Source organism: Tasmannia lanceolata, unplaced genomic scaffold (genome assembly GCF_043159265.1).
Source record: "Tasmannia lanceolata isolate RefF3 unplaced genomic scaffold, GAP_Taslan_0.1 ptg000003l, whole genome shotgun sequence".
In the NCBI taxonomy this organism is placed as follows: Eukaryota; Viridiplantae; Streptophyta; class Magnoliopsida; order Canellales; family Winteraceae; genus Tasmannia; species Tasmannia lanceolata.
The window spans coordinates 23134583-23159784 of NW_027518680.1; the positions used below are offsets into that span (position 1 = coordinate 23134583).

Below are 25202 nucleotides of genomic sequence, written 5' to 3' on the forward strand. Positions count from 1 at the left end.
GTGAAATGGCCCATTGGGCTAAAGCCCGCAAAGATGGAGCTCATATGGGTTCACCCATATGGGTCAATCACCATGGTGGGCGGCCCACATGGTTGACCCACATGAATTGAGCACCCAACCTTGATGATGTCACAATGGTGACATCATATTTGTTAAAAGAAAAATAAAAAGAATAGAAAATGAAAAGAAGGAAAGAAGGAAAGAAGGAAAGAAGGAAAAGATGAATGATTGCTTAAAAATATTTTCTTCCAAAGAAGCAATGTGGAATGAGAATAGCATCACTACAACAAAGTCATCAAATACCAGCGGTCTATTACCAGCGGTCTTAAAAACAGCTACTGATGTTGGGTTTTAGGCGCGGTAATTTATCCGACCGCTAGTATAGGGTCAGAGAAAAACTTAAAGACTAAAAAAACGATTCGCGCCTTAACTTTCTCTCCCACACCCAATCTTTTCTCTCCCACACACGAGCTTTTCTCTCCCGCCCCTTCTTTTCCATGCCTCTTTTTCTCTCAACTGCCGATTGACGAAGGAGAAGAAACAAAAGAAGAGAGGAAAGAAGAAAGCAGAAGGGGTGAGTAGAAACCCTAAATCTGTATCTCTGTTTTTTTATTTTCTTAACTCTTTTTCATGTCCATCAGAAACCCTAAATCTGTAGCTCTGTTTTTAATTTTCTTTATCCTTTTTACATGTCCATCAGAAACCCTAGATTTGTAGTTCTTTTTCTATTTTCTTTACTTTTTTTTCAAGGCCATCCTCTGTTTTCTTATTTTCTTAACTCTTTTTCATGTCCATCAGAAATTCCTAAATCTGTAGCTCTTTTATTTATTTTCTTTACCCTTTTTACATGTCCATCAGAAACCCTAGATTTGTAGTTCTTTTTTTATTTTCTTTACTCTTATTTCAAGGCCATCAGAAACCCTAAATCTCTATCTCTATTTTCTTATTTTCTTAACTCTTTTTCATGTCCATCAGGTTTCGACCACCCCTTTCCATTTGGCTCCATCCCCAAGCCATCCCTATTTTTGGCTACTGTGAAACGAAGAAGAGGGCATTTGGGGTTAGGGTTCATTCCTTCTGGCCTGAGATCTACACAATCGTTCCAAGCATGTGAGTTCTCCTGATTCCTCTATTCTTTCTCAAGATGGGTTTCAAGTTATTGCTTATTAGTTTCAGATCTAGAAGCATTTTTTTCATTTTATGTCTTAGATCATGGTAGGTTTTTTTTTCCTCCTCTCTCTTTCTTTATAAATATGTGCCAAAGCTCTATTTATTGTTTTCACTTTTACCCATTTTCTGATTTTCGATGTAGGGTTCTTTTAATTCATCAGCAATATTGGTTACTTTGAGTGAAATTAGTGAGTTGTTTAATTTTTATATGGATTTGGTTTTTAGGGCTTTTAGTATTTGGTATTGTTTGATCACTATTCTTTTTGTGTGAGTTGCCTGTTTTAGTGTAGTACTCATGCAGAATTATCTCTCGTCCTTTCTCTTTTTTAGATCTGAAGTTCTATTAGATTAGCCTTTTTTTCTTGTAGAAGAAGATATTCCTTCGACGGATTCTCCACAACAATCTGGCCAGGAAAAGGTCAGATCTTGTTTAACTCCGGCCTTCAGTTTTTGGATCTCTGTTTTAGGTTAGAATTTGTTGTGCTTAGTGAATTGGAAATCAATTTTGACATTTTTATTGGAGTAATTGAGTTGGGACAATTTTTTCATTTGTTGTTTCGGTTCAAATTTGGGATTTTTTGTTAGTTTTAGTATAAATTTATTGATTCTTTGCTTTTCCTTGTGTTTTTTATGTTTTGATTTTGGTTGCGTAGTTAGTAATGAATTGTGCAACCATACACCACTTTGATGAAGGTAAAGACTCCTCCCTTTAGTGTAGTATGCTTTGGAAGTACAAGCAATACAGAATAATTAAGAAAATTTTTGTGTAGATGTCTTGTATTTTGATGGTGATTTATTTCATATTTCTTCTCTAACGATATTTCCGGAATTCCTATTGTACTTGCCATTTTATGTGTTTTTAACTCTATGATATGTTTGAGCGGGTAAAAAGACATAAAAGGCTCCTATAATAGCTCTTAGATTTGAAAATATTAAGGTTAAAATAGGAAAAGATGTGGGTCCGGCTGATGCAAGAGCATCCCCTTAAGAAAGTTACATCGGCTTTTGAATGCTCATTAGTGTAGGAAATGTTCTTTTGTTTCATGTACATTTCCATAAGTAGGGGTACTTTGGTCATTTTAGCCCTTTAATATGCATTTTAGGCATTTCCATAAAATAAGGGTAGTTAGGTCATTTAGAATCTAAGGGGTCGAGAAATTGTGAAGATGTGTTATGACCCAGTAGTGACGATTACCAAGTCTCTGTAACAGAACAAAAATAGGTAGAAAAAGAGAAGGAAAAGAGAAAGAGGGAGAGCAGAAGAAGAAGATTCGAGAAAATTGTATTTCTTTATATTTCTCCTCTCCTGATGCCCTTGTTTATAGGCCTCTTTTACATAACAGGACTTGATTCTCTGACTCAGATCATAACCAACTGAGCCTAGCTGGCATTATTCTCGAATTACATGGAAAGCGTAAACGATAACATCCTAGTTTAACAACCTTTTAATGAATCAGATTATGTTAATCTAACGATGGACATAATCCTTCATCCACCGGGGTGTTCTGGTCATTCTACTGCCTCTGACTCTTTTGTCGTGATCTGATTGACCTCCGATTGTCCTTCTTTGTCAGCAATCTCCTTCTGTTCTTCTTGTTGGCTCTCTGATATACCATGTTCTCTATCATTTCCCACCCCTTGAAAAATAACCTTGTCCTCAAGGTTGAAGGATGGGTAATCCGATTGAAGATCGACTAAATTTTCCCAAGAAGTGTCCTCTAGTAAAAGTCCTTGCCATTGAACGAGCACCTGAGTTATTGGTTTATCTTGCTGAAGCACAACTCTTCGGCCTAAAATGGCAAGTGGTGAAACAACTGGGTGATTGTTATCAGTTAATGAAGGCAAAATGCAAGGAGGATTTGGTGTTGGTCCATGATATGGTTTGAGTTGCGAAATATGAAAGACAGGATGAATCCGACTATCTTCTGGCAATGTCAATTTGTAGGCAACATTTCCCATAACTCACAGTCTAATCTACGGCACCAACTCATGTATGAATTACACAGTACTCCTTCCGGAGGACATACCAGAGTACTAAGAACAATGTTCGAGGCACTCTACGGAAGAAAGCCTCCTATAATACCATCGTACAATTCAGGCTCTTCTTCCATTGAAGCAGTGGAGGACGACCTTCAACAACGTAATCTCACTTTAATCCGCGTCAAGTACACTTTACATCAATCTCAAGCGAGAATGAACTATCTAGCTGAAGTGGAAGGTGACATTTTCTTGCTGAAGTGGGAGGTGTTGGAAACCCGCACAGGTACTGTGTAGATTTTCTACTGCCTTTCGGTAGAGTCTAGAGTGCTACAGAAGGCTTTATTCACGGATTGGATGAAAAGGTACCCTTTCTTTAATGTGATTGTAAATTGGTTAAGCATACATTGGTTCAATGCAGTATTCAACAATGAGAAACTGGTTATTCGGACTTGGTTAAAACACATTATTCTCACTCATGGTCCATGCAAAATTCCAGTTAAGTTACTTGGTTTGAACATAAGATGCATAATTCTCCTAGTCAAGTGAGATGGGCCACATCTTGTTGTGTACCACCATAATGATTGCCCCCACACCAAAAACTGGGTTATTAAGTAGTTATCACAGGGCCCTTGCCACTGCCTTGATAAGCAAGCTATGTTTTCATTTCTCTTAGCACATGCATGTTTTTCATTGTTTGCTCTGATTTATCCGTATAACACATCTTCTTCTAGCATTCATCAGGGTTTAGTGTAATGTTGCAAATTCTTTTTTTTTTATGGGTAGTGGTGTGCACTAAAAATAGACTACGCACATAGTGCCATTTCCCTCACTTTCATGTGTATTCTCCTTGCATGCTGGAAAAGTAAGGAAAGAGTCAGTGTTGCAAAATCTAGCTGCTAGAAGATCGACCAATGATATTTTCATATTGTGAGGTTGTATTGGTTCATGTTCTTTTGGGGGTTATGGAGGTGCTCAAATATAAACTAACAGAAAGTAACAGGAAATATAGAGGAAAACATCAAACTCCCATACAAAAGGTTCCTGAACTTTGTCTCTTGCATGCCATATATATAGAATCCCACCAATATTGGCTTAGAGCCTCTAGCTTAAACTTCACCTGTACTGAAATTATAGTTCTGACTCAATAAAGCAAACTTGCTGTAATTAAACTTCTACCGAAGTCCGTAAATCTGGAAATAAGCATCTTAGAGACTTAACATAGCCACTTCTAGAAACCTATCTAAACAGCTCTTACACCTGGAACTGCTGTAGTTCAAGTAACTTGTTTAATTACCTTGATTTAATGTTATGCCTTCCTTGGAGGGATCAGTATAAATTGAAAATCCTCTACTTAAATGAAATTTGAACTGCTGTAGTTCAAGTAACTTTTTTTTTTTTCATATGTAATCAATGGAATGGCAAGAAATTCTGGTAAGTTTTTCTTTTCCTAACTTTTCTGGAAATTCCTGCATTTCAAATGGGGGCCCCAAAAGGTGTAATTTATTAGCTGATTTGAGGCTCTCCACCTTGTGTAGTTGATATGTCAAATAATATCAGGTAGGAGATGTTGTCCACGAAACAGTGATTTCCTCAAGCTGCCTTACTACTCAGCAAAGGCATCGACAAAGCAGTGGGGTCGAACAAAGCAGTAGTGAGATTGTGAAAGCATGTATGGAGCCTTCACCTTTATAAAATGCCCATATGCTCGGACCTCTTGACAGTGCAACCATGGGTGAATTGAACCATTTAGTACTGGTTAAGTTCAAGGAAGGGGTACAAGTGGAAGACATACTCAAAAGTTTGAACAAGATGGCTTCTGAGATTGATGTTATCAAGTCCTTTGAATAGTACCTCTCTTCCTTCTCATTTTCAGGAATTCTTCTTTTCCTTATTGTAGCCCTCAAAATAGATTTCAGTTTTGCTAATCCTAGTCTTTAAATATGTGAGAATCTTTTATTTGTGCTCTGAACTTGTGGTTCAGTAGTATCGGAGTGTTGAGTTGGGTGTCTTGAATTCAATCCGCTTATGTCAGAAAAAAAGCTTGTTTTGACCCACTTTATCATGCTGGTGCATTTTAGTTAACTTTGTATAGATGTAAATTGTTTAACCCTATAGGTGACTGCAAATGGAGATTGGGTTATTTTAGAGAAATGGAATAATCGTTTATTGTGAGCTTGCTATATTAGGGTTCTTTGGGCTCATAATCTTCTCTTTCTATGCTGCTTTTATTCATTCAGTGTTTTTTGATGTATGTGCTTACTGAAACGTTCCTACTATGTTGCTTTTTTCTGTGAATTCTTTTGTGTTTTGCCTTAATTTGTTAAAGAATAGTTTGGTAATGAATCATCCAATTATTTGCAGACAGACAACAAAGTAGAAGAGAAAGCTTTAAGATTTTCACAGGTGAAACCTTCTTCGAAACGATGACAAAAACCTCATTCTATATGAGTTATTTTGACCTCTTTTCTAACCTGGGCAATTTTTGCATTGAAATAGGTCTGTGGCTACTAGTTGGGGGTCTAGGAGGGATTTTCATATTGGTAATTATTGTGGTGTGGGCCGTGTGGCACTCGACAAAAAAATGGTCTATATCCAGTATTCCACAAGAAAAAGATGGTATTTCATAGCATTTCCCATTCCTAGATTATTCATCCACTGTAACTTACCACTTTTAACACTTAGTAAATTGAGCATTGGCTTGTTTACTTCTACAGATTCCAAGGAGTTAGTATCTGAAGGGTCTGGCTGTCAGAAAATTCCAATTAAGGAGATCTATGCTGCCACGAATGATCTAAATGCTTTGAACTTCATTGGCCAAGGCATAGCAGGTGAACATCTATTTCTACTTGCCACAGTAAATTCACCCTCTGTTTCATTCACCTAATAGCTTGCAGAAAGATACTTTAGAGATAAAATACAATAGAAGTATATGTGAATGTCTAGAGTCTAGAGTCTAGATATTATATTTAACATAGTGGTAGCAAAGACATGTATAAAAGTTGGGCAGAATTGAAGAGAGAAATGGGAAAGGGATTCCTTCCTTTTAATTACAGGCAAGACATGTATAAAAGTTGCTCAAGTTGAGACAAGGTAATTGCTCCGTTCCACAATACACTAATAAATTTCATATGTTGGTGGCTCGGAACAACTTGGAGAAAACCAAGAACAACTTGTCTCGAGATATGTGGAAGGCTTGAAGCCTTCATTGAAATATGCTTTAGTGTTACATCACTGTGGAAGTGTTCAGGAAGCTCGTGCAAGAGCCCAAGCATTGGAAGATTAACAAGAAAGAAGCATTGCTAGCAGATTTTCCTATGCAAATAGTGGCGGATTCGTCTTCCCGTATACAGCCCACGCCTCCAACAGCCCCTACACGCACCATGCCTCCTCAATCCATCCCTCATAGGCCTGTTACAAGGTCTCAAACAGCAGTCCAGCCTTGACAACAGAAAAATCAGAACAGGTCTTCAAATATCAAATGTTTTAGGTGCGGAAATGTGGGTCATTATGCTAATTCGTGTCCAAAGTTGCAGCAACACTTATTAATACAAGGAACTGATGAGGAGATGTATGAAGAGAAACCAATCAGTGAGGAGGAACAGGTAGTGGAAGAGGAAGGTGAATGCACTTGGGGAGTGCCTTGTCACTCGACGGTTGTGCCTTGTGCCTAAGCCGGAAGAAGATTGGCTAAGACAATAATATATTTGCTTCCAAGTGTACTATAAAGGGCAAAGTGTGCAAGCTAATCATTGACTCGGGAAGTTGTGAAAATGTGATTTCACAAGAAGCTGCTCAAAAAATAAACCTCAAGGTGGAATCAAACCCAAAACCATACAAGCTAGCATGGCTTAATCACAACAACGAGGATTGGGTAACTAAATGCTGTCTCATTTCATTTAGCATTGGAGAGAGATATAACGACAAGGTGTGATGTGATCTAGTGCCGATGGACGCCTGTCATGTGTTACTAGGCCGGCCATGGCAATATGATCGAGAGACTATACATGATGGAAAAAACAACACGTATGCCTTTCATAAAGACCAAAGGAAACTAGTTTTAGTGCCATCAAAAGAAGACAGCGGAAAATCCAACTCGGGCAAAAAGAAAACTTGTCTCTCAAGGCAAGAATTTGAGAAGGAACTCCATGCGGCAGAACTTGTTTTTGCCTTAATAATCAGTCCTATGGCTGATATGCAAGGAGAAAAGGAAATAAACACTTTACCCGCACATGTCAAAAGAATAGTGGAAGACTATCATGATGTTTTTCCGGAAGATTTGCCTCAAGGTTTACCTCCTCTTAGGGACATTCATCACCAAATAGATTTATTGCCAGAAGCTACCTTGCATAGCAAAGCACATTATAGGATGTCACCAAAGGAGCATGAGGAATTAAGAACGCAAGTAGAGGAGCTTCTGAAAAGGGGTTATATAAGGGAAAGTATCAGTCCTTGTGTTGTACCGGCCTTAGTAGTGCCAAAGAAAGATGGATCTTGAGGTATGTGTGTGGATAGCCGGGCCATCAAGCGAATAAACATTAAGTACCGGTTTCCAATTCCAAGACTTGATGATATGTTAGATCAGCTTGGTGGGGCGACGGTATTTTCTAAACTTGACTTGAAAAGTGGGTACCATCAAATTCGAATCCGACAAGGGGATGAATGGAAAACAGCTTTCAAGACACGGGAAGGCCTATTTGAATGGATGGTAATGCCCTTTGGACTTTCCAATGCACCTAGTACTTTCATGAGGGTTATGAATCAGGTGCTTAGACCGTTTATTGGCAAATCTGTGGTAGTTTACTTTGATGACATCCTTGTCTACAGCAAGGATGAAAGTGCACATTTGCCACACCTCCGGGAGGTACTTGCACATTAAGGGCGAAGCAATTGTATGCGTCTTTCAAGAAATGTGTGTTTGTGGTAGCGAAATTGATTTTCTTAGGCTATGAAGTTTCAGCAAAAGGAATCAAACCCGATGAATCGAAGATTAAGGCTGTGGTGGAATGGCCAAGGCCGAGGAATGTCCATGAGGTACGCTCTTTCCATGGCTTGGCTAGTTTTTACAGACGCTTTATTCATGGTTTTAGTGTGATCATGGCTCCTCTTACCGATTGCATGAAGAATGGTAAGTTTGAGTGGACTTCTCAAGCACAAAGGGTCTTTGAGGAGATTAAAGCATGTCTTACTAGTGCTCTGGTGCTAGCACTGCCCGACTTTAATAAAATCTTTGAAGTGGACTGTGATGCATCAAAGGTGGGCGTATGTTTTGTCCTTAGCCAAGAACACAAGCCTGTTGGAGACTTTGGAGAGAAATTGAGTGGTAAGCTCAATTTCTCAATATATGACTTGGAACTATAGGCCATTGTGAAGACTTTACAACATTGGCGTCATTATCTAATTCAACGAGAGTTTGTGTTATTTTCTGATCATAAGGCATTGAAATTTCTACAAGGACAGCACAAGCTTAACTCTCGGCATGCAAAATGGGTATCCTACTTGCAAGAATTTACTTTTTCCATTAAACACAAGTCAGGTACACAAAATAAAGTAGATGATGCTCTTAGCAGACGTTTTTCGCTGTTAAATACCATGAAAATGGAAACATTGGGGTTTGAAAAGTTGAAAGAATAGATCAAGGAGGATACATACTTCGGCCAAATACAAAATGCTGTTGAAGAGGGTGGGACAGTATCATGGTCGTTGTAGACAGATTTAGTAAAATGGCACACTTTATTCCTTGTAAAACTACTATGGATGTACAACTACAAATACGTGTCTTGATTGGCATTGTTTTTAGACAATGGAGTGGGCCTTCTTGTATAGATCCGTAAGGTAGGTTATACATCATACACTTGAAGTTTCTATGGCCTGAAGAAATCGTTTAGGCACTGGTTAAGGATTTTAGTCTGGTTCATGAGCAAGCTTGATTTTGTCTGACTTTCTGTGATATATTAGGAAAGGTGAATAAAGGTGTACTCTCAAAAGGGGCAGCATGTTGCACTGAAGCATATTATCAAGGATGAATATGTGGAGACATTTGTGAGGGAGGTTACGAGCCTATCACATGTTAGACATCCAAACCTTGTGACTTTGTTGGGTTACTGTGATGAGTGTTTTCTTCTTTATGAGCTTTGCTCCAATGGGAATCTCTCAGAATGGCTATTTGGTATTTTCATCTCCTTTACAAGCCTGTTGAGGGCGGAAGGTATTTTTGACAAAGGACTGAAAATGATTTTCACCCCCATATTTTGAATATTAACACACGCCTTTTATTTTAAATTTCAGTTTATGCTATACGAAGCATGGAAGCTGGTGTTTTGATCCATAGAATCCACCATGGTGTGGGTTTCATTTTTTTTAATTTAGGGTTAGGGAATAAATATATAGAGAGAAGATTTGGATTGCTTAGGGTTACTGCAACTGTGGTGTTGATTGGGAACAATATATCATTATCGTTTGATGACATCGATGCCAACTTTGGTAACCTTTGTTTTCAATTTATTTCAAGTTTTTTGTGTTCAATTGTATGATAAAATGTGAAATTTCGTCAGTATATATTACTTATATGCCTATCTTCTTGATTTTTCAGGAATCCAAACTGAAGGCATCAAGAATGCACATCTACGTTCGAAGAGGCGGTCCAAACTATCAAACTGGGCTGAAAAAAATGCGGGCTTTGAGTGTGGAACTTAAATATCGCACTTGTAGCCTTTAAGGCATCCCCATCGATTTGATCCATCCTTTGTAAATTTTCTTTTGTGTTAAATAAATTAAAAGTTCTTTTATCAAAGTCTACAGGTTCTATACTTTTGTAAAGCAGGTTTTGCATGTGTCACAGGTTCTTATATGTGAAGCATCTCTATGTGTCACAGGTTTTAATTTGTACAGGTTCTTATATGTGAACCTGTTCTGTATGTGGTTTGGGATATTCAGCGTTCCTGTATTCTTCAAAAAAAAAATTTCACACTTTTAGCAGCGGTTATAACCGCTGCTAAATACAGTTTATCCCAGTTACACCTGCGGTTTAAAACGCCGGTATAAATCTGGATATATACCAGCGGTCATAACCGCTGGTATATATCTGTGGTTCAACTAACGACACTGAGATATACCAGCAGTTATGACCGCCGCTAATTATGACAATACAGTAGCGGTGTTAATAGCAGCGGCTATAACCGCTGGTATATATGGATATATACCAGCGGTTATGACCGCCGCTAATGATGACAATACAGTAGCGGTGTTAATAGCAGCGGTTATAACCGCTGGTATATATCGATATATATAACCGCTGGTAATTTTGACATATACTAGCAGTTTTAATAGCTACAGTCTTAACCGCGGGTAAAGGATGCACCGACGAGACATACCCCAGCGGAAAGGAAACCGCGGGTAAATTTTATAACAGCGGTGTTACCTAATATTAGCAGCGGTTTTGACCGCCGGTAAAGGTTGTTTTTGTTGTAGTGCATGTCTTGATTGATAAGAAATTAAGATTGAAATCAAATCAAATTTGGAAACAAGAAAGAAAGAAAGCAAGAAGGGAAAATTGGAAACAAGCCAAAAATGGAGCTCTCACAATGGAAATTACTATTTCTCTCTTAACCCTAGCTTTTTTGTATAAAAATCAAAGCAAACAATCCTAGAAAAGATTGAAAAAAATCCAAATTCGTCTTTTTCTCTCTCTCCTCCCAAGAAAAAAAAAAAACCTCTTCTCTCTTGAAGTGTGTTCATATCTCTCAAGGGTTCTTCCCAAAATGGATTCTTAAAATCCCTTTTCTTCTTCAACAAATCACACATCAAGGATCTTTGGGGTGTTCTTTGGGTCTTCTTCATCATATAAAAGGGTGCAACAAAGCGTATACCTCGGATCTACGCACCCTAGAGACAAGGAGCGCGATCAACGGTAGGATCTTTATCTTCGTAATATCAAAAGTAGAAAAACATGCCAGAGTTTTACTTTTGATAGATCAAATCAATGAATTTTTCCTTGAAATTCCAGTATGTTATAATATAGATTATAAGTTTTCAAAATTCAAAATTTCACCAAAAAATTAAATTTCCTCCATTTAATAATGATTTTCTTTCGTTTTTTATTCAATATGGATTTAAATCGGATTATCAAAGTAAGTGTTAGAAAACGTGGGTTTCTTTAAAAACTGATATTTTTAGGGACTTCTATAAAATAAAATACTACACGAAACTTAATTTCCAATCGCGGTTTGGCCGTTTTAATTTTTATTCTATTTTTCAAATAATAACCCCGAAAGGGGTTTCAGGGTTATTTCTTGATGAGCGAATCTAAAAGTATATCAAACCATGTTCAAAATTTATGACATCTTGTTTCCAAACCAATGTTTTGATTTCCAGAACACCCAAAAATTTTTGGATTTTTTTGAATTTGTTTAATCCGGTTTTAAATTATTTTAAATGTCGGCCATTTTTAATAAATATCAGAATATTTTACAAATTGATGAAACTCTCCAGAATTAATGTTCAATAATAAATTGAATTTCTCATGAAATTTTTTTTTGAAAAAAGGTTTTTTTATTTGTTTCTAATCGCTTCTTCGTTTTACGTGTCATAATTCGTTTTCGTATTAAATTAGTAAATTTTTGAATTTTTTCTTTACAAACCAGTAACTTTGGTTACTGGAATGTTAGATAAAAATTTGCAATTGGTTTTGCAAAGTTTTAATATGGTTTTGTAATTTATTTTAATAAATGGGTTTCAATTCCTAGGAAACAAATTCCCCTTTTCTATTTAAAAATCGATTTTATGGAGGAGATTTAATTTTTATGTTTTTAAATTTTTATAGAAAATTTTATAATCTATTATATATCTACTAGAATTTTTTATTTGATTTTAGGATACTATTAGGTTTGCTTTTGAAGTAATTCTTTGGTTTCATCAGATTTTTGTGTGAATTTCAATTGACATCTAATCGTAATAAAAGTCCATGAAAGTCATACCGTAGTTTAATCTCATGATTATCTTTATTCTTTGAAAGTTTGGATTAATTTGAAATTGATATGCTATAAGTTACTGTGTTAATCTATGAACTGATTTGAATTTTGAGAAATTGGAAATTGATATCAAATCTTAATGAAAATTCATATAAGTGTTCCAATAAGCTATAATAATCTAGATCTATATTCTTTCAAAGTTTGGATTAATTTCAAATTGATATGTTATAAGTTGCTGTGTTAATCTATAATCTGATTTAAATTTTGGAAATCAAAAATTGATATCAAATCTTAATGATAATTCATGAAATTTTTTGAGTAAGCCATAATCATCCATATCTTGTTACTGGAAAAGTTTCAACTGATTTGGAGTTTGATTGCTTAGGGTTTCTGTGTAATCCTAGCAATCTGGTCTTAATGTTAATAAATCATAATTTAATAGCAAATCAACACAAAAGTTAGTAAAAACCTCCAAAAAATCTTAACTTTACACCATTAATTTAATTCCTAACTTGTTTAAAACAGAAACCTTAGGGCTCATAGATCTCCATTGTAAATTCGCTATACCGCGATAGTCTAACTGCCGAGATCGCAACCATAATCATATACTAATTGCGATTAATCCTGCATAATTGGAGTGCGTAAATTATAGTATGATATTGGCTCCGAGGTCCACTGTCCATGAAAATCCTGAGAAATATGCCAGGCAATAAGATACTATAATTTACGTGCTAAATTATACAAGTGTTGAGAGCACGATTCCCTTCCATGGTTACGATTCGAGGTCGAAACTTGCGAACCATAGAGCCTTTGGTATTCCTTAGATGTTTAGGAATCGAAAATCCTCAAAAATAAAAAATAATTAAGTTTAACAAATCGAATTAACTCGATCCGCGTCTTAGGAGCCGTTGGATTACGGTCTCCTATCGTAGGAACCTTTAGGGCCCCTTAGGAACACTTGTGTCATGTTGTATTCTAGGTTTTAGGGTGTCCTAGAGTTAGGGAGTTCAGGCTCATCACGACCGATTGCTATTATTAGCAATTGAGTCATAGATCTAGTTACACTACTTATCCCTTTTTCCCATAGGACAAGCCTAGTTACCCAGGATGTAGGTTAACCTGCATTAGTCTAAGGGACAACTTGCACTTAGATAGGATCATATAGCATCTTAGATGAAGTCCTAGGGTAATAAAATCTTCAACTTGAACTAAATAATCTCTCTTAAACTGTTGAAACAGTCCATCCAGTCTAGATCGGTGTCCTAGATGAGTTAAGCATAAGTAGCTTAGTTTAGGTGCATCGAACTACGATCAACTCTGATTCCAGTGAGGCTGGGATACGTAGGCAACTTGGATACTTGAGTGGCATACCAAGCCCGAGTCGGCTCCACACATAAGTGGTGGGGTTTGTACATTAATCCTTAAATTAAAAGTAATTAAATCACTTAGGACTTTTCATGAAATTAGAATTTTTGGAGAACTTTCACTTACATTGAATTCAAACAAATTAAGAAAATTAAGATACACATTTAGGAATTACACTGAAATTAGATCTTATGATGCATGTCATGTAGTTCGTACATTAATATAGAGTTAAATGAGTCATTTAAAAGAAATTCAAAAGAGTTAACTTTTGGAATTGAAGACCGATTATCGAGCAGGAATGGTGCATGTGGTGGTAACTCCCCATACCTTCCATTCTCGTAACCAGGTAACGAGTCTAGATTTCTGGTAAATTATGGGTCCTAGATCCCTCATCTAGGTGGCGACTCAGTCACTCTCTTTTGCGTGGAATTCGGATTGCCTTAGTGATCCCAAGTTCACGAAAAAGATGAATTAAATCACACCTTGCTAGGCTCGGCGGCTTACCCCTGCCCTTATGGGTAATGGGTTGCACGTTTGATTGCACCCTATGGCTTGGTTGGGTAATTAAAATCAATAATAAAAAGCACACGCCATTCGCGTGGGTACGAGAGACAAAGAGAGAGCGTGGCAGCTCGCGCCTCACCTCTGTCGCGGGATCGGGTCCCACACAATCCTAACTGCTATATACTTAATAAATCGTACACCTACACCCGTCCTATCCGGAAAGTCACCTTAAGAAATGTTATTAAAAAAGAAACCTTCATATAATCATCTCAAAGTTTTTGGGTGTTTATGTTTCGCTTCAACACATGACAAGAAGCCCTCCAAGTTTGATGCGTGTGCTACACGTTGTATATTCCTTGGCTACCTGTTTGAGATATTAAATAACCGCAAGTGCACGGATCGTGTAAATACGGGTCGAACTCAGGGAAGAGAAATCTAGTTGTCAATCCTATTCTTGTACCGATTAGAATACTAGCTATGATATAATGTTGCCTGGAATGGACTCAGGATTTCCGTGGACTTGACCTCGGAGCCAACACTATATATAAGCATATATTCTAACCAATCTAAGAATCAAATTTAACTAAGATCTTTTTTATTTAAAATCCTAATTTAGGCAAAGTGTACCAAAGTTCTAATGATCTCTTTTAACTACTTATGTAATTTAATTAGAAAAACCAAAATCCTAAGGGCCTATGTTAATTGGAAAATTGCAAAAGTAATTTGGAATAGTGTAAAAATCTTAATTCAATATAAAAGACTACTTAGGGTTATAATCCACCATGGGTTTGGATTAGATTGATTAATTAAAATAACTCTTCAATTGGGTTCAAAATTCGATTAAGTAGTCAATAAGGAATAAGATCAAAGGGATGTCATACCTTATAAGTAATTAATCAAATCTACTCTCCAATTTACATTGATTATATAGAACTTTATATTTGTTAATCAACAATCATTCATACGAAAGGGGAAAGCCAATGGCATGAATGATTGGAATTTTCCAAACACAAAATCCTATACAATTTTTCAACTGAATAGATTGATTTAATTATAAATATTTCTCCTTCCCCATGGCTTCAACTAAACCCTAAGTAATTAGGATTTAGTAGTTCATGGAAAAAGGAAAGAAAAAAATAAAAATAAAGGAGATAGAAAAGAGAAGCGATGTCATATAAGAACGTAAATAAGCAAAATAACACAAGTACTCTCTTTAATAGTGAAATTGAAAATAAAAGTACATCAAATTTTAACTTAGAATTGAATTGAAAATAAAGAACAAAAATAAAATAAACTTATTCTTTTTCTCCTCCGAACAATGGTTGAATCCTTGATCGCCTTCCTTCTTTCCTTGGTGTTGCCTTGGATTAGGATCTCGGACGGTTGGATCGTTCCTTGATTGAGAGAAAGAAAAGAAAAAGAGCTTGAAAAGAGAGCAAGAAAGAATAAGAGAGAGTAGAAAGAAAGAATAAGAGAGAACATAGAGAGAGCAAGAGTATGAGAGAGAGAGAGCTACTAAGGGAAGAGAGAGAGAGAGAGAGTGAGAAGAAGACATAGGCGGAAATTAGAGAGAGTTATATAAAGGAGTTTTTTTTTTTTTCAATGCAACCGACCATCCTCTTCTCCTTAGCCTTGTTCGTTACCCAATTATATGTTGCTGAAGATAGAAAGTTGCTTACTTTTTCAAAGTCCCAAAACAACCCAATCACTTTCTTTTTATAAAATCTTTCATTTTCTAACCATCTCTTACCGTAGAAACCATACAATATCTTCTTAGTGGGTTGTCAAAAGAAAACAAGAGATATTGAATGCTTGACAATTCTTATAATTGAAAAATAAAAAAGTTTTCCGTTTACTTCTTTGACCATAGAAAGAGAATGATGACTTTCCCCTTTGTATGGTATATAGAAAAGAAATGTTCAAGCTACTATCCAAAATAGAATGGGTCGGTGGGTTATTTCACTTGCATGGGATGATAACCCAAAATGGTTATTATTGGTAATATTACCTTCCTTGTACTTTTGCATGGTAGCCTTTATATATAGAAAACATCTTGCATTGTAATTTCGAATATTTAGAAAACATCCCACACACATACCTACGTCCACTTTATTCCTTTGCATGGTAGTTTCCAATATTTACCCCCTTTTCATGGTATCCTATATGACTTTCTAATTTAAATCTAGATGCATACGTCCACATCTTCCTAGTGGCCCCACTTTGAATGGTTTTCTTGCTTTCTTATACAAACTTTCCATAACTGCCCTTTTCCAAACCCAAGTGGGTCCCACCTCATATGCCAAAACGTGTAATCCAAAATGATCGAACCACCTTTGACCCAATTCAGTAGCCCATTAAGTTGATATCCACAACCCATTTTCCTAATTGAGATTTGCCAAAAATTGCCCAAGAAAAAGAAAGAAACGACACTTGCTTTCTTATATGTGTTCTCGGAAATCCCATGTTTAAAAAAACTATGCATGTATGCATGTCATAAAACTCATGCAAATATAGCAAGTGATTAGTCAAAAATTTCCTTGGATATTCGGTCATTTCTCCATCTTGAAATAGAAACAGTGAGACAACTTGCTATCTTCTCATCATGATGTCACAATTAATCCACCTCCAAATTGGCCGAACATGTCTCTTTCCTAAATTTAATTCATTGCATATTAGTGGACCCCACTATCTACTTCCACCTCCCCATTCAATGCATCACCATGTAGGGACCACCATTCGGTCAACGTCTTTTACAAACCAATTTTCATTTGTAATTGAAAATTGATATTGGCACCACTACACCATACAATAAATTAATGTGGGTCCATTATCATGGGTGAATTCCATGGTGTAATTCAATCTAGAAACTAGTGGGCCCCACTTAATGCTGATCCAAATCGTCCAAGTGATGGCCACAACATAAATGGGTTGCCCTCCAAAACCGTTCTCATGGGCTGATCTAGACCACTCAACTGATTGATCTAAAATGCTCCATCTAAACCATTTCCATAAGCTAATCCAAGCCGTCTACTTTATAGCCCATCATTTAAATTGGTTGCACTCCTAAAATGATTTTCCAAGGCTTATTCGAACCAACCAATTTATGAGCCACAATGGTGGTGATCCCATAGTTGTCCCATACTTGAATTTTCTTTGGAATTTCTTCTCTTTAGCTCTATTTTCTGTGGAAATCCAGAAAAATCCCTGAAACACCAAAAACAAAGAAAATACCTTAGTAGTACGGCTCTAAACATAAAATATGCATGCTTTTCCTACCTACTATTCACACATAAATGTGCTCATCAAATTCCCCCATACTTGAACTTTGCTTGCCCTCAAGCAAATAAAAAGAAAATAAAGACCGACCCAACCCGATTTCCAACCCGACCCAACCCGATTTCCAATTCGGGTTGGGTTGGGTCGGGTTGACCCGATTTGATACGGTACGAACAGTTGACCACCTCAACTCAAGCCGGGTTGTTTTGGATTTTGAGAGCCAATAGTGAGTCACCAATAATCAGTTTTGACTCACAACCGGTTCTCAAAATCCAAAACAAAAAGAGACTAACAATTAACAAAGGGAAATGTTATCAGCACTACTATATTTTGATGATCACACTCCTCACTTTACTAAAGTAAGGTATGGCCCGCACCATAGGATTATCCAAACCGTCCATTGTGGACTATGGAGACTATTTCAATGTTGAAAAAGAAAAACAATAAACTAGGATCATATGTATATGTTGGAATTAACATCACTACTAAATGGGAATTTGAAATTTCCAATTCGGGTTGGGTTTGGTCGGGTCGGGTTGCCCGACACCCCAACCTGACCCAACCCAATTTTCAATTCGGGTTGATTTTTCCCAACCCTAACCCAACCCGATTTGCAAAAAGCTTAACCCGACCCAACCCAAATTCGGGTTGAACTCGTCGGGTTCGGGTTGAACCCGTCGAGTTCGGGTTGAACCCGACCCGAGTTGCACCCCTATCTATCCATGCATGAGATGCATATGGATAATATTTGTGGATATTAGTTATTTATTTTTATGGTTTGATATTGCTGGAATGTAGCAATTAAAAGTCCGCAATGTAATAATTAATGATTTTCTTGGTTTATGTACTCCCTCTGGGCAATTGTGCGGACAACTGGTTTCCCATGGTGAATTTCTTTTGATGTACATATTATTTAGGCTATTGTAGGACACAGGGTAGTTTATTTCCATTTTACATCAGAAGTAATGAAGAAAGAGAATCGCCCATAAGGTGGTCAATCGAAGAATCAAAGAAGAACTTGGACACGACGATGCTTCAAGAAGGCTATAAATGATGGCGGACCTCGATTCTATCAATTCAATGGAGGGCGGACGCATTCTTTATGATTTTTACTGATCTAAAATACTTCATATGATGGTAATATGGAATTATGGGGATTAAGTAACTCTAAATTGGTTATATAATTCTTAAATGGTTAGTGGGAGAATCCCTATAAATTCAAGATGCTAAAATTAAGCTTATGGATGTGGTTGTTTTACTTTTCTGTGATTTGGATGTGTGATGGATGATTGCATTTTCCTTTCCTTATACATGGATTTTCATTGGATGGTTCGTTTTAGATGCATGCATAGGAATAATTTTTTTCCACTTAAAAGAAACCCTCTTTATAAAATATTAAGTTGTAAATGAGGATTTAAATCGAAAGGATTGATCTCTATGGCCTTCCATAGCCATCTATTGGTTGGCTAGTTTAGAGAACAAGACGGTCATATACTAAAGTAGAAGCCGATCTTGATTTTCTATCTAGAGTAACTAATAGATTCCTATAAGGATAATGGATATTTGTAAAATACATTAGTCATATGCCAAAGCAGATGCTAGTATGTTTTGTAAATTGGTTCCTAGGCAGTGGGTGCTAGCTTAACCAAGCAAAGAGTATTGATGCCCAAGGGATAGATATACTGTGATGCTTGGAGGCCAAAATCAAATCTGAAAATCCGATATAGGGGGTCCCAAGTTGAAATAGAAATGGCAACTATGAGGAGGGAGAATACGGTTGTTTAAGAAAACTAGAATTTACCAATTTGAAAACCTTAAACCGATTAAGAGATCAAAAACAATATTTAAGCAAAAAAGTTAAATCTAATGGTGCAATGCAAATGAAAGAGCAAAGAGATAGAAAGAGTGCACCCGAGATTTAAAGTGGTTCGGTCCTCAAACCCGAGGCCTACTCCACTCCACCAACCAAACCCGTTGATGGCTTCACTATTTGATCTTCTTAACCTTGGCGAAGATCGGTGCCAATTACAATTGCTTTAACCTTGGTGGCAATCCTCACCACGGAGAAAAAAAGGGCTCCGCTTCTCCGACTACTCGCCCGAATACAAATCTTGAAAGATGAAAGAAAGAACTAAAAGATCCCTTCACAAGGGTTACAAAAGATGTACAATTGAGAGCCTATGATCCAAATCCTAGAGTTGGTGATGAGAGGCACAATTGAAGCTTGATTCACTCTTTGATATTCAAATGAAGTTTAAGAGTGTTAGGATTGATAGTTTGTATGTTTAGAACACCCATATTTATAAGAAAAACAAAATATGACCGTTCAGTGGCATTACGGTAATTCCAGCAAAATTCCAAACGGCTCTTTTTCAGACCGTTGGAGTGTTCTCGGAGTTCCGAGAATAATTCTCGGAGTTCCGAGAATTCTCGGAGTTCCGAGAAAAAATCTCGGAGTTCCGAGAAGCCTCACAGAAGTTGGAAAAAGTCTACTGGACCATTTCTCGGAGTTCCGAGAATAATTCTCGGAGTTCCGAGAATTCTCGGAGTTCCGAGAAAAACTCTCGGAGTTCCGAGAAGCCTATGCAGAGCAGATTTTCAATTCTGTTTTTGGGCTTCCAGTTCTCAACCAAGATGGGATTGCTATGAGGGTTCCAAGGTGTTTGAACTCCACAAATACAATCACTTGTTTATTTAGGGTGTGTGAGATTACTTTAATTATGCCTCTAAAAACCTAATCTAGGTTTGGATCAATTACATTAAAAAAAGGTCTTCAATATTAATTTCTTCATGTCTTCAAGTCTTCATGACTTCTTGCTTGATGACTTTGGCCTTCCAATTAGTGGTCCAATGTGGGCTTCTTGGCCTTCAATCCAAGCATCCTTGATCTTACTTTATCAAGATCTACAACTTAGACAAACAAACACATTAGTGATAAATGATCACTTGTGTATTGGAATCATCAAAACAAGATGGGAATGCCAAGGTAAAAACCATTGGGCTTACAATCTCCCCCTTTTTGATGATGACAAGCACAAGAGATTTACAAATCAAAGCATATACTCTTTTCACATTTTTCTTACACTAGAGACTTTACTCTAGATTCTTCTCCCCCTTTGTCATCAACAAAAAGAAGGGGTAAGAAAAACAAGGGTTTAAAATTTACAATTTTAAAGCTCCCCCTTTTTCAAAGAAAAATTCAATTTTAACTCCCCCTAGTTAAAATAATTTTACAATACAAGAGGGGTTATCAAAAAAAACATACAAATGAAATATATTCAATTTTAAGTTCAAAAACCCCTAATCTACACAATATGAATATCATCATATGGGGGTTTTGGGAACCCAAGATTTCTTGGTCCCACATCTAGCCCTACTCTTGGATGCACATTGGAATTGGTAATGACCATTTATTCCACAAAAATGGCATCTAACAAGAGGGTTAGATACATTAGTCCTATCATGATAAGCATGTTGAGGTCTAAGACTAGTTTTACTTAGTATTATATCAATAATTTTATTTCCATTTAGAAATCCATGTAAACATAATCTAAGTCTTTCATTTTCATTATGAAGATGGGATGTTTGAACTAAAAGCTCATTTCTTTCATCTTCATAGGAATTGGAGGAGCTTGCCATATTTTGAAATTTTAAAAGTTGGCAAGTTTTCTCATCCAAACTACCCTTAAGGGTATTAATCTCAAGTTTATGATTTTCAAGTGTAACTTGTTCTTGAGATATGGAAGAAGATAAATTACTTTTCAAAAATTCAAGTTCTTTTTCTAACTTTAAAATGGATTTTTTAAGAACTTTGTTTTTGGAAATTTGGGTATGCAAGGTTTCACATAATTCATCATAAGGTATGCTATCACTTTTACTACTAGATGAAGAATATGAGGGGTTAGAGTTTACCTCAACTTCATGGGCGAATGTCATGAAGCAAAGATCATCTTTTTTATTTTCTTCCCCTTCACTTGAGCTTTTGCCTGATGTGCTTAACGCATCCCAACCGGCGGCAAGAGCCTTATGCTTCTTCCAATCCTTCTTACCCTTGTACTTAGAGGAAGTTGATTTTAGAAGTGGACAATCCGGTCTTTTGTGTCCTATCTTCTTGCAATTGAAGCATCTTAAGGCTCCATCAACATCACTTTCTTCTTTCTTTTTCTTATCTTTCTTATGCTTCTTTCTCCACAAGCTCTTGAATCTTCGTAAAGCTTCTTCTTCGTCACTATCCGCTTCACTTGATGAGTCTTCCTTGGAAGCCTTGAGTGCTAGGGATCTAAATTCCCTCTCCTTCTCCTTTGGCTTCTTTTCCTCTTGTCGGCTAGTAAGGAGCATCTCATGGGTGATGAGAGATCCTACGAGCTCCTCTATGGTTAGCGTCTTGAGATTTTTTGACTCTTGAATCGCGGTCACCTTTGGATCCCAATGGGGAGGAAGAGACCTAAGTAACTTACTCACAAGCTCATCGTTAGGATAAGATTTACCAAGATTAGCTAGTTCGTTAGAAATAATAGAAAAACGAGTATACATTTCCGAAATACTCTCGTTTGGACTCATTCTAAACATTTCATACTTGCTCTTTAACAAGTTTATTTTGGAATCCTTGACTTGTGATGTTCCCTCATGGGTAGTTGCAAGGGTATCCCAAATAGTCTTGGCGGAATCAAAAAGAGCAACTCTATTAAACTCCTCGGTAGCTAAGGCACAAAACAAGGAATTTATTGCTTTGTAGTTCAAATTAGCTTGCCTTTTCTCTACCACATTCCATTCTTCAAAAGGATTGGAAGGTACATTGTATCCATTTTCAACAATGTACCAAAGTTCCACATCTATCGAAAGAAGATAGATGCGCATCCTTGTTTTCCAATGTCCATAGTTTGACCCATTGAAGAAAGGAGGTCTAGTTGTGGAATGGCCTTCCGGAAGTCCGGTTCCAATTTGGTGTGCCATTTCACAATTAGAAGTTGCCAAATAAAATCTTTCCCTAGTTAGATTTTGAAATAACTTTCACAAAAAATTTAAAATCTTTTAAGAGCCAAGGCTCTGATACCAAGTGAAAATCCGATATAGGGGGTCCCAAGTTGAAATAGAAATGGCAACTATGAGGAGGGAGAATACGGTTGTTTAAGAAAACTAGAATTTACCAATTTGAAAACCTTAAACCGATTAAGAGATCAAAAACAATATTTAAGCATACAAGTTAAATCTAATGGTGCAATGCAAATGAAAGAGCAAAGAGATAGAAAGAGTGCACCCGAGATTTAAAGTGGTTCGGTCCTCAAACCCGAGGCCTACTCCACTCCACCAACCAAACCCGTTGATGGCTTCACTATTTGATCTTCTTAACCTTGGCGAAGATCGGTGCCAATTACAATTGCTTTAACCTTGGTGGCAATCCTCACCACGGAGAAAAAAGGGCTCCGCTTCTCCGACTACTCGCCCGAATACAAATCTTGAAAGATGAAAGAAAGAACTAAAAGATCCCTTCACAAGGGTTACAAAAGATGTACAATTGAGAGCCTATGATTCAAATCCTAGAGTTGGTGATGAGAGGCACAATTGAAGCTTGATTCACTCTTTGATATTCAAATGAAGGTTAAGAGTGTTAGGATTGATAGTTTGTATGTTTAGAACACCTATATTTATAGGAAAAACAAAATATGACCGTTCAGTGGCATTACGGTAATTCCAGCAAAATTCCAAACGGCTCTTTTTCAGACCGTTGGAGTGTTCTCGGAGTTCCGAGAATAATTCTCGGAGTTCCGAGAAAAAATCTCGGAGTTCCGAGAAGCCTCACAGAAGTTGGAAAAAGTCTACTGGACCATTTCTCGGAGTTCCGAGAATAATTCTCGGAGTTCCGAGAATTCTCGGAGTTCCGAGAAAAAATCTCGGAGTTCCGAGAAAAAATCTCGGAGTTCCGAGAAGCCTATGCAGAGCAGATTTTCAATTCTGTTTTTGGGCTTCCAGTTCTCAACCAAGATGGGATTGCTATGAGGGTTCCAAGGTGTTTGAACTCCACAAATACAATCACTTGTTTATTTAGGGTGTGTGAGATTACTTTAATTATGCCTCTAAAAACCTAATCTAGGTTTGGATCAATTACATTAAAAAAAGGTTTTCAATATTAATTTCTTCATGTCTTCAAGTCTTCATGACTTCTTGCTTGATGACTTTGGCCTTCCAATTAGTGGTCCAATGTGGGCTTCTTGGCCTTCAATCCAAGCATCCTTGATCTTACTTTATCAAGATCTACAACTTAGACAAACAAACACATTAGTGATAAATGATCACTTGTGTATTGGAATCATCAAAACAAGATGGGAATGCCAAGGTAAAAACCATTGGGCTTACAAAATCGGATATCATAATTATAATATGATAGATTAAATGAATCCACTCATACTCAACAAAATTGTTGTTGATGAGCATCCGATGCCAATTGGAGAAATCATGTTATTTCTCTTGGTTTATGTGTTTGAGGGGCACATAAATGAGACAACCAATGGGCAGTACTATTATAGATCAGAAACCTAAATCTAATGGTTACATGCCATGATAAATCTAAAATGGTTAGTCTTGCTTATTTTATGTCTCATTTCCTTTGCATTAGATATGGCATCCTTCAATCCATTAGCTAGTTGAAGACAACAAACATACTAGTCCAAATTACGTGGACTGGAAGAGAATCTTAACCCTAGTGCTCACAGCAGTGAAAGTTTATTGGGTCTTGACTACTGAGGCACCTGAGTTGCATGGTCTCGATGCTCCCCAGGATTTCAGGGACAGAGCCATAAAATGGCATGAAGATGACCAAATGGCTGAGTGCTATATCCTTCAGTCGATGTCGAACGTATTGCAACAACAACATGTTGGAATGGCTTCATCCATGGATATTATGCACAATCTTAGGAAGATGTTTGGAGAACAAAATCGTACTGCCAGACATATAGCAATTAAGGGCCTGGTTTCCACTAAAATGGTGGAAGGAACCCTAGTTAGAGATCACATGTTGAAGATGATTGGCTATCTAAATGAGCTCGAAGTTTTAGGGGCCATGTTAGATGGAGAGTCGCAAGTCGACATGGTGTTAGCATCCCTACCACCATCATTCAATGACTTTGTCATGAATTACCAAATGAGCAAACTGTCAATGATGTTGATAGAGTTGTTGAATCATCTTCAATCTACTGAGGATCTTTAGAAAAAGAATAAAAAAAATCCTCTTTCTTAGTTGAAGCTAATGTAGTCTCAACTCCCAAAACGAAAGGTAAGGGAAAAAGAAAGGGTAAAGGCCAGGGTTCTAAGAAAAATATTTTGAAAGTTATGAAAAAGAAAACTTTCAAGAAGAAGTCAACCAAGACCAATGATGTATAGTTTCATTGTGGAAAGGTTGACTAAGGGCGAACTCTACCTACAGGATGCAACGGATGCAACGGTTGCGGTCCAAGATGTGGGTGATCTACTACTAACATTTTCAGGAGAATATTTACGTTTAAATAATTGTCTTGATGTACCTTCCCATAGAAGGAATTTGATTTCAGTTTCTAAACTATTGATTGATGGTTATTCTACAAGTTTTAATAAAAGTAGTGTTTTTAACAAACACAAAAATTCCTTAATTACAGAAGGTACATTAGTTGACGGATTATTTATAGTAAATGCTTTAGAAAATGCAAGTAACATTGAGGATATTCCTATTCAAAATATTCCAAACCTCAAAAGGGCAAGGAATACGACCAATCCCACACATCTATGGCATCTTCAATTAGGCCATATTAACCAAGATGAGATTACAAGATTGGTAAAAGACGGTCCATTGGATTCTATCCAAGTGGAACCTTTTCTAACTTTTGAACCATGTCTTTAAGGTAAAATGACCAAAATTCCCTTCAAGGACAAGAGTGGAAGATCCCCAGATTTGTTGGAGATTATACATAA

At 36.9% G+C, this 25202-nt stretch overlaps 2 protein-coding genes across 8 annotated transcripts; both read left to right on the forward strand.

Annotated features, from left to right (window-relative positions):
- The first annotated feature begins 439 nt into the window (after window positions 1–439).
- Window positions 440–9966, forward strand: LOC143861938 (uncharacterized). 7 transcript variants are annotated; one of them, XM_077372916.1, is made up of 9 exons: window positions 440–574; window positions 976–1110; window positions 1313–1358; window positions 1539–1588; window positions 4686–4997; window positions 5512–5553; window positions 5647–5766; window positions 5865–5978; window positions 9740–9966. In XM_077372916.1, the coding sequence occupies exons 5-9, from the start codon at window positions 4976–4978 to the stop codon at window positions 9841–9843; spliced, it is 402 nt and encodes a 133-aa protein (XP_077229031.1). In that variant the 5' UTR covers window positions 440–574; window positions 976–1110; window positions 1313–1358; window positions 1539–1588; window positions 4686–4975; the 3' UTR covers window positions 9844–9966. The 7 variants fall into 7 exon arrangements, with proteins under 7 accessions (XP_077229031.1, XP_077229048.1, XP_077229037.1 ...); XM_077372933.1 differs by having other exon boundaries at window positions 4708–4997; XM_077372922.1 differs by lacking the exon at window positions 1313–1358.
- Window positions 9967–10270: 304 nt separating this feature from the next.
- Window positions 10271–24465, forward strand: LOC143867816 (uncharacterized). Its single transcript, XM_077376138.1, has 2 exons — window positions 10271–10418; window positions 23903–24465. Exons 1-2 carry the CDS (start codon window positions 10271–10273, stop codon window positions 24463–24465), a joined length of 711 nt encoding a protein of 236 aa, XP_077232253.1.
- The last annotated feature ends 737 nt before the right edge of the window (window positions 24466–25202 follow it).

Bases quoted from the DNA above. Each gene is read 5' to 3' on its own strand.
- LOC143861938 (XM_077372916.1), top strand. From the start codon at position 4,976: ATGTTATCAAGTCCTTTGAATA. The intron at 4,998-5,511 runs GTACCTCTCTTC...AATTATTTGCAG, and splicing joins GTTATCAAGTCCTTTGAATA to ACAGACAACAAAGTAGAAGA. The intron at 5,767-5,864 runs GTATTTCATAGC...TTACTTCTACAG, and splicing joins TATTCCACAAGAAAAAGATG to ATTCCAAGGAGTTAGTATCT.
- LOC143867816 (XM_077376138.1), top strand. From the start codon at position 10,271: ATGACCGCCGCTAATTATGACAATACAGTAGCGGTGTTAATAGCAGCG. The intron at 10,419-23,902 runs GTATATATCGAT...TCCATTAGCTAG, and splicing joins AGCAGCGGTTATAACCGCTG to TTGAAGACAACAAACATACT.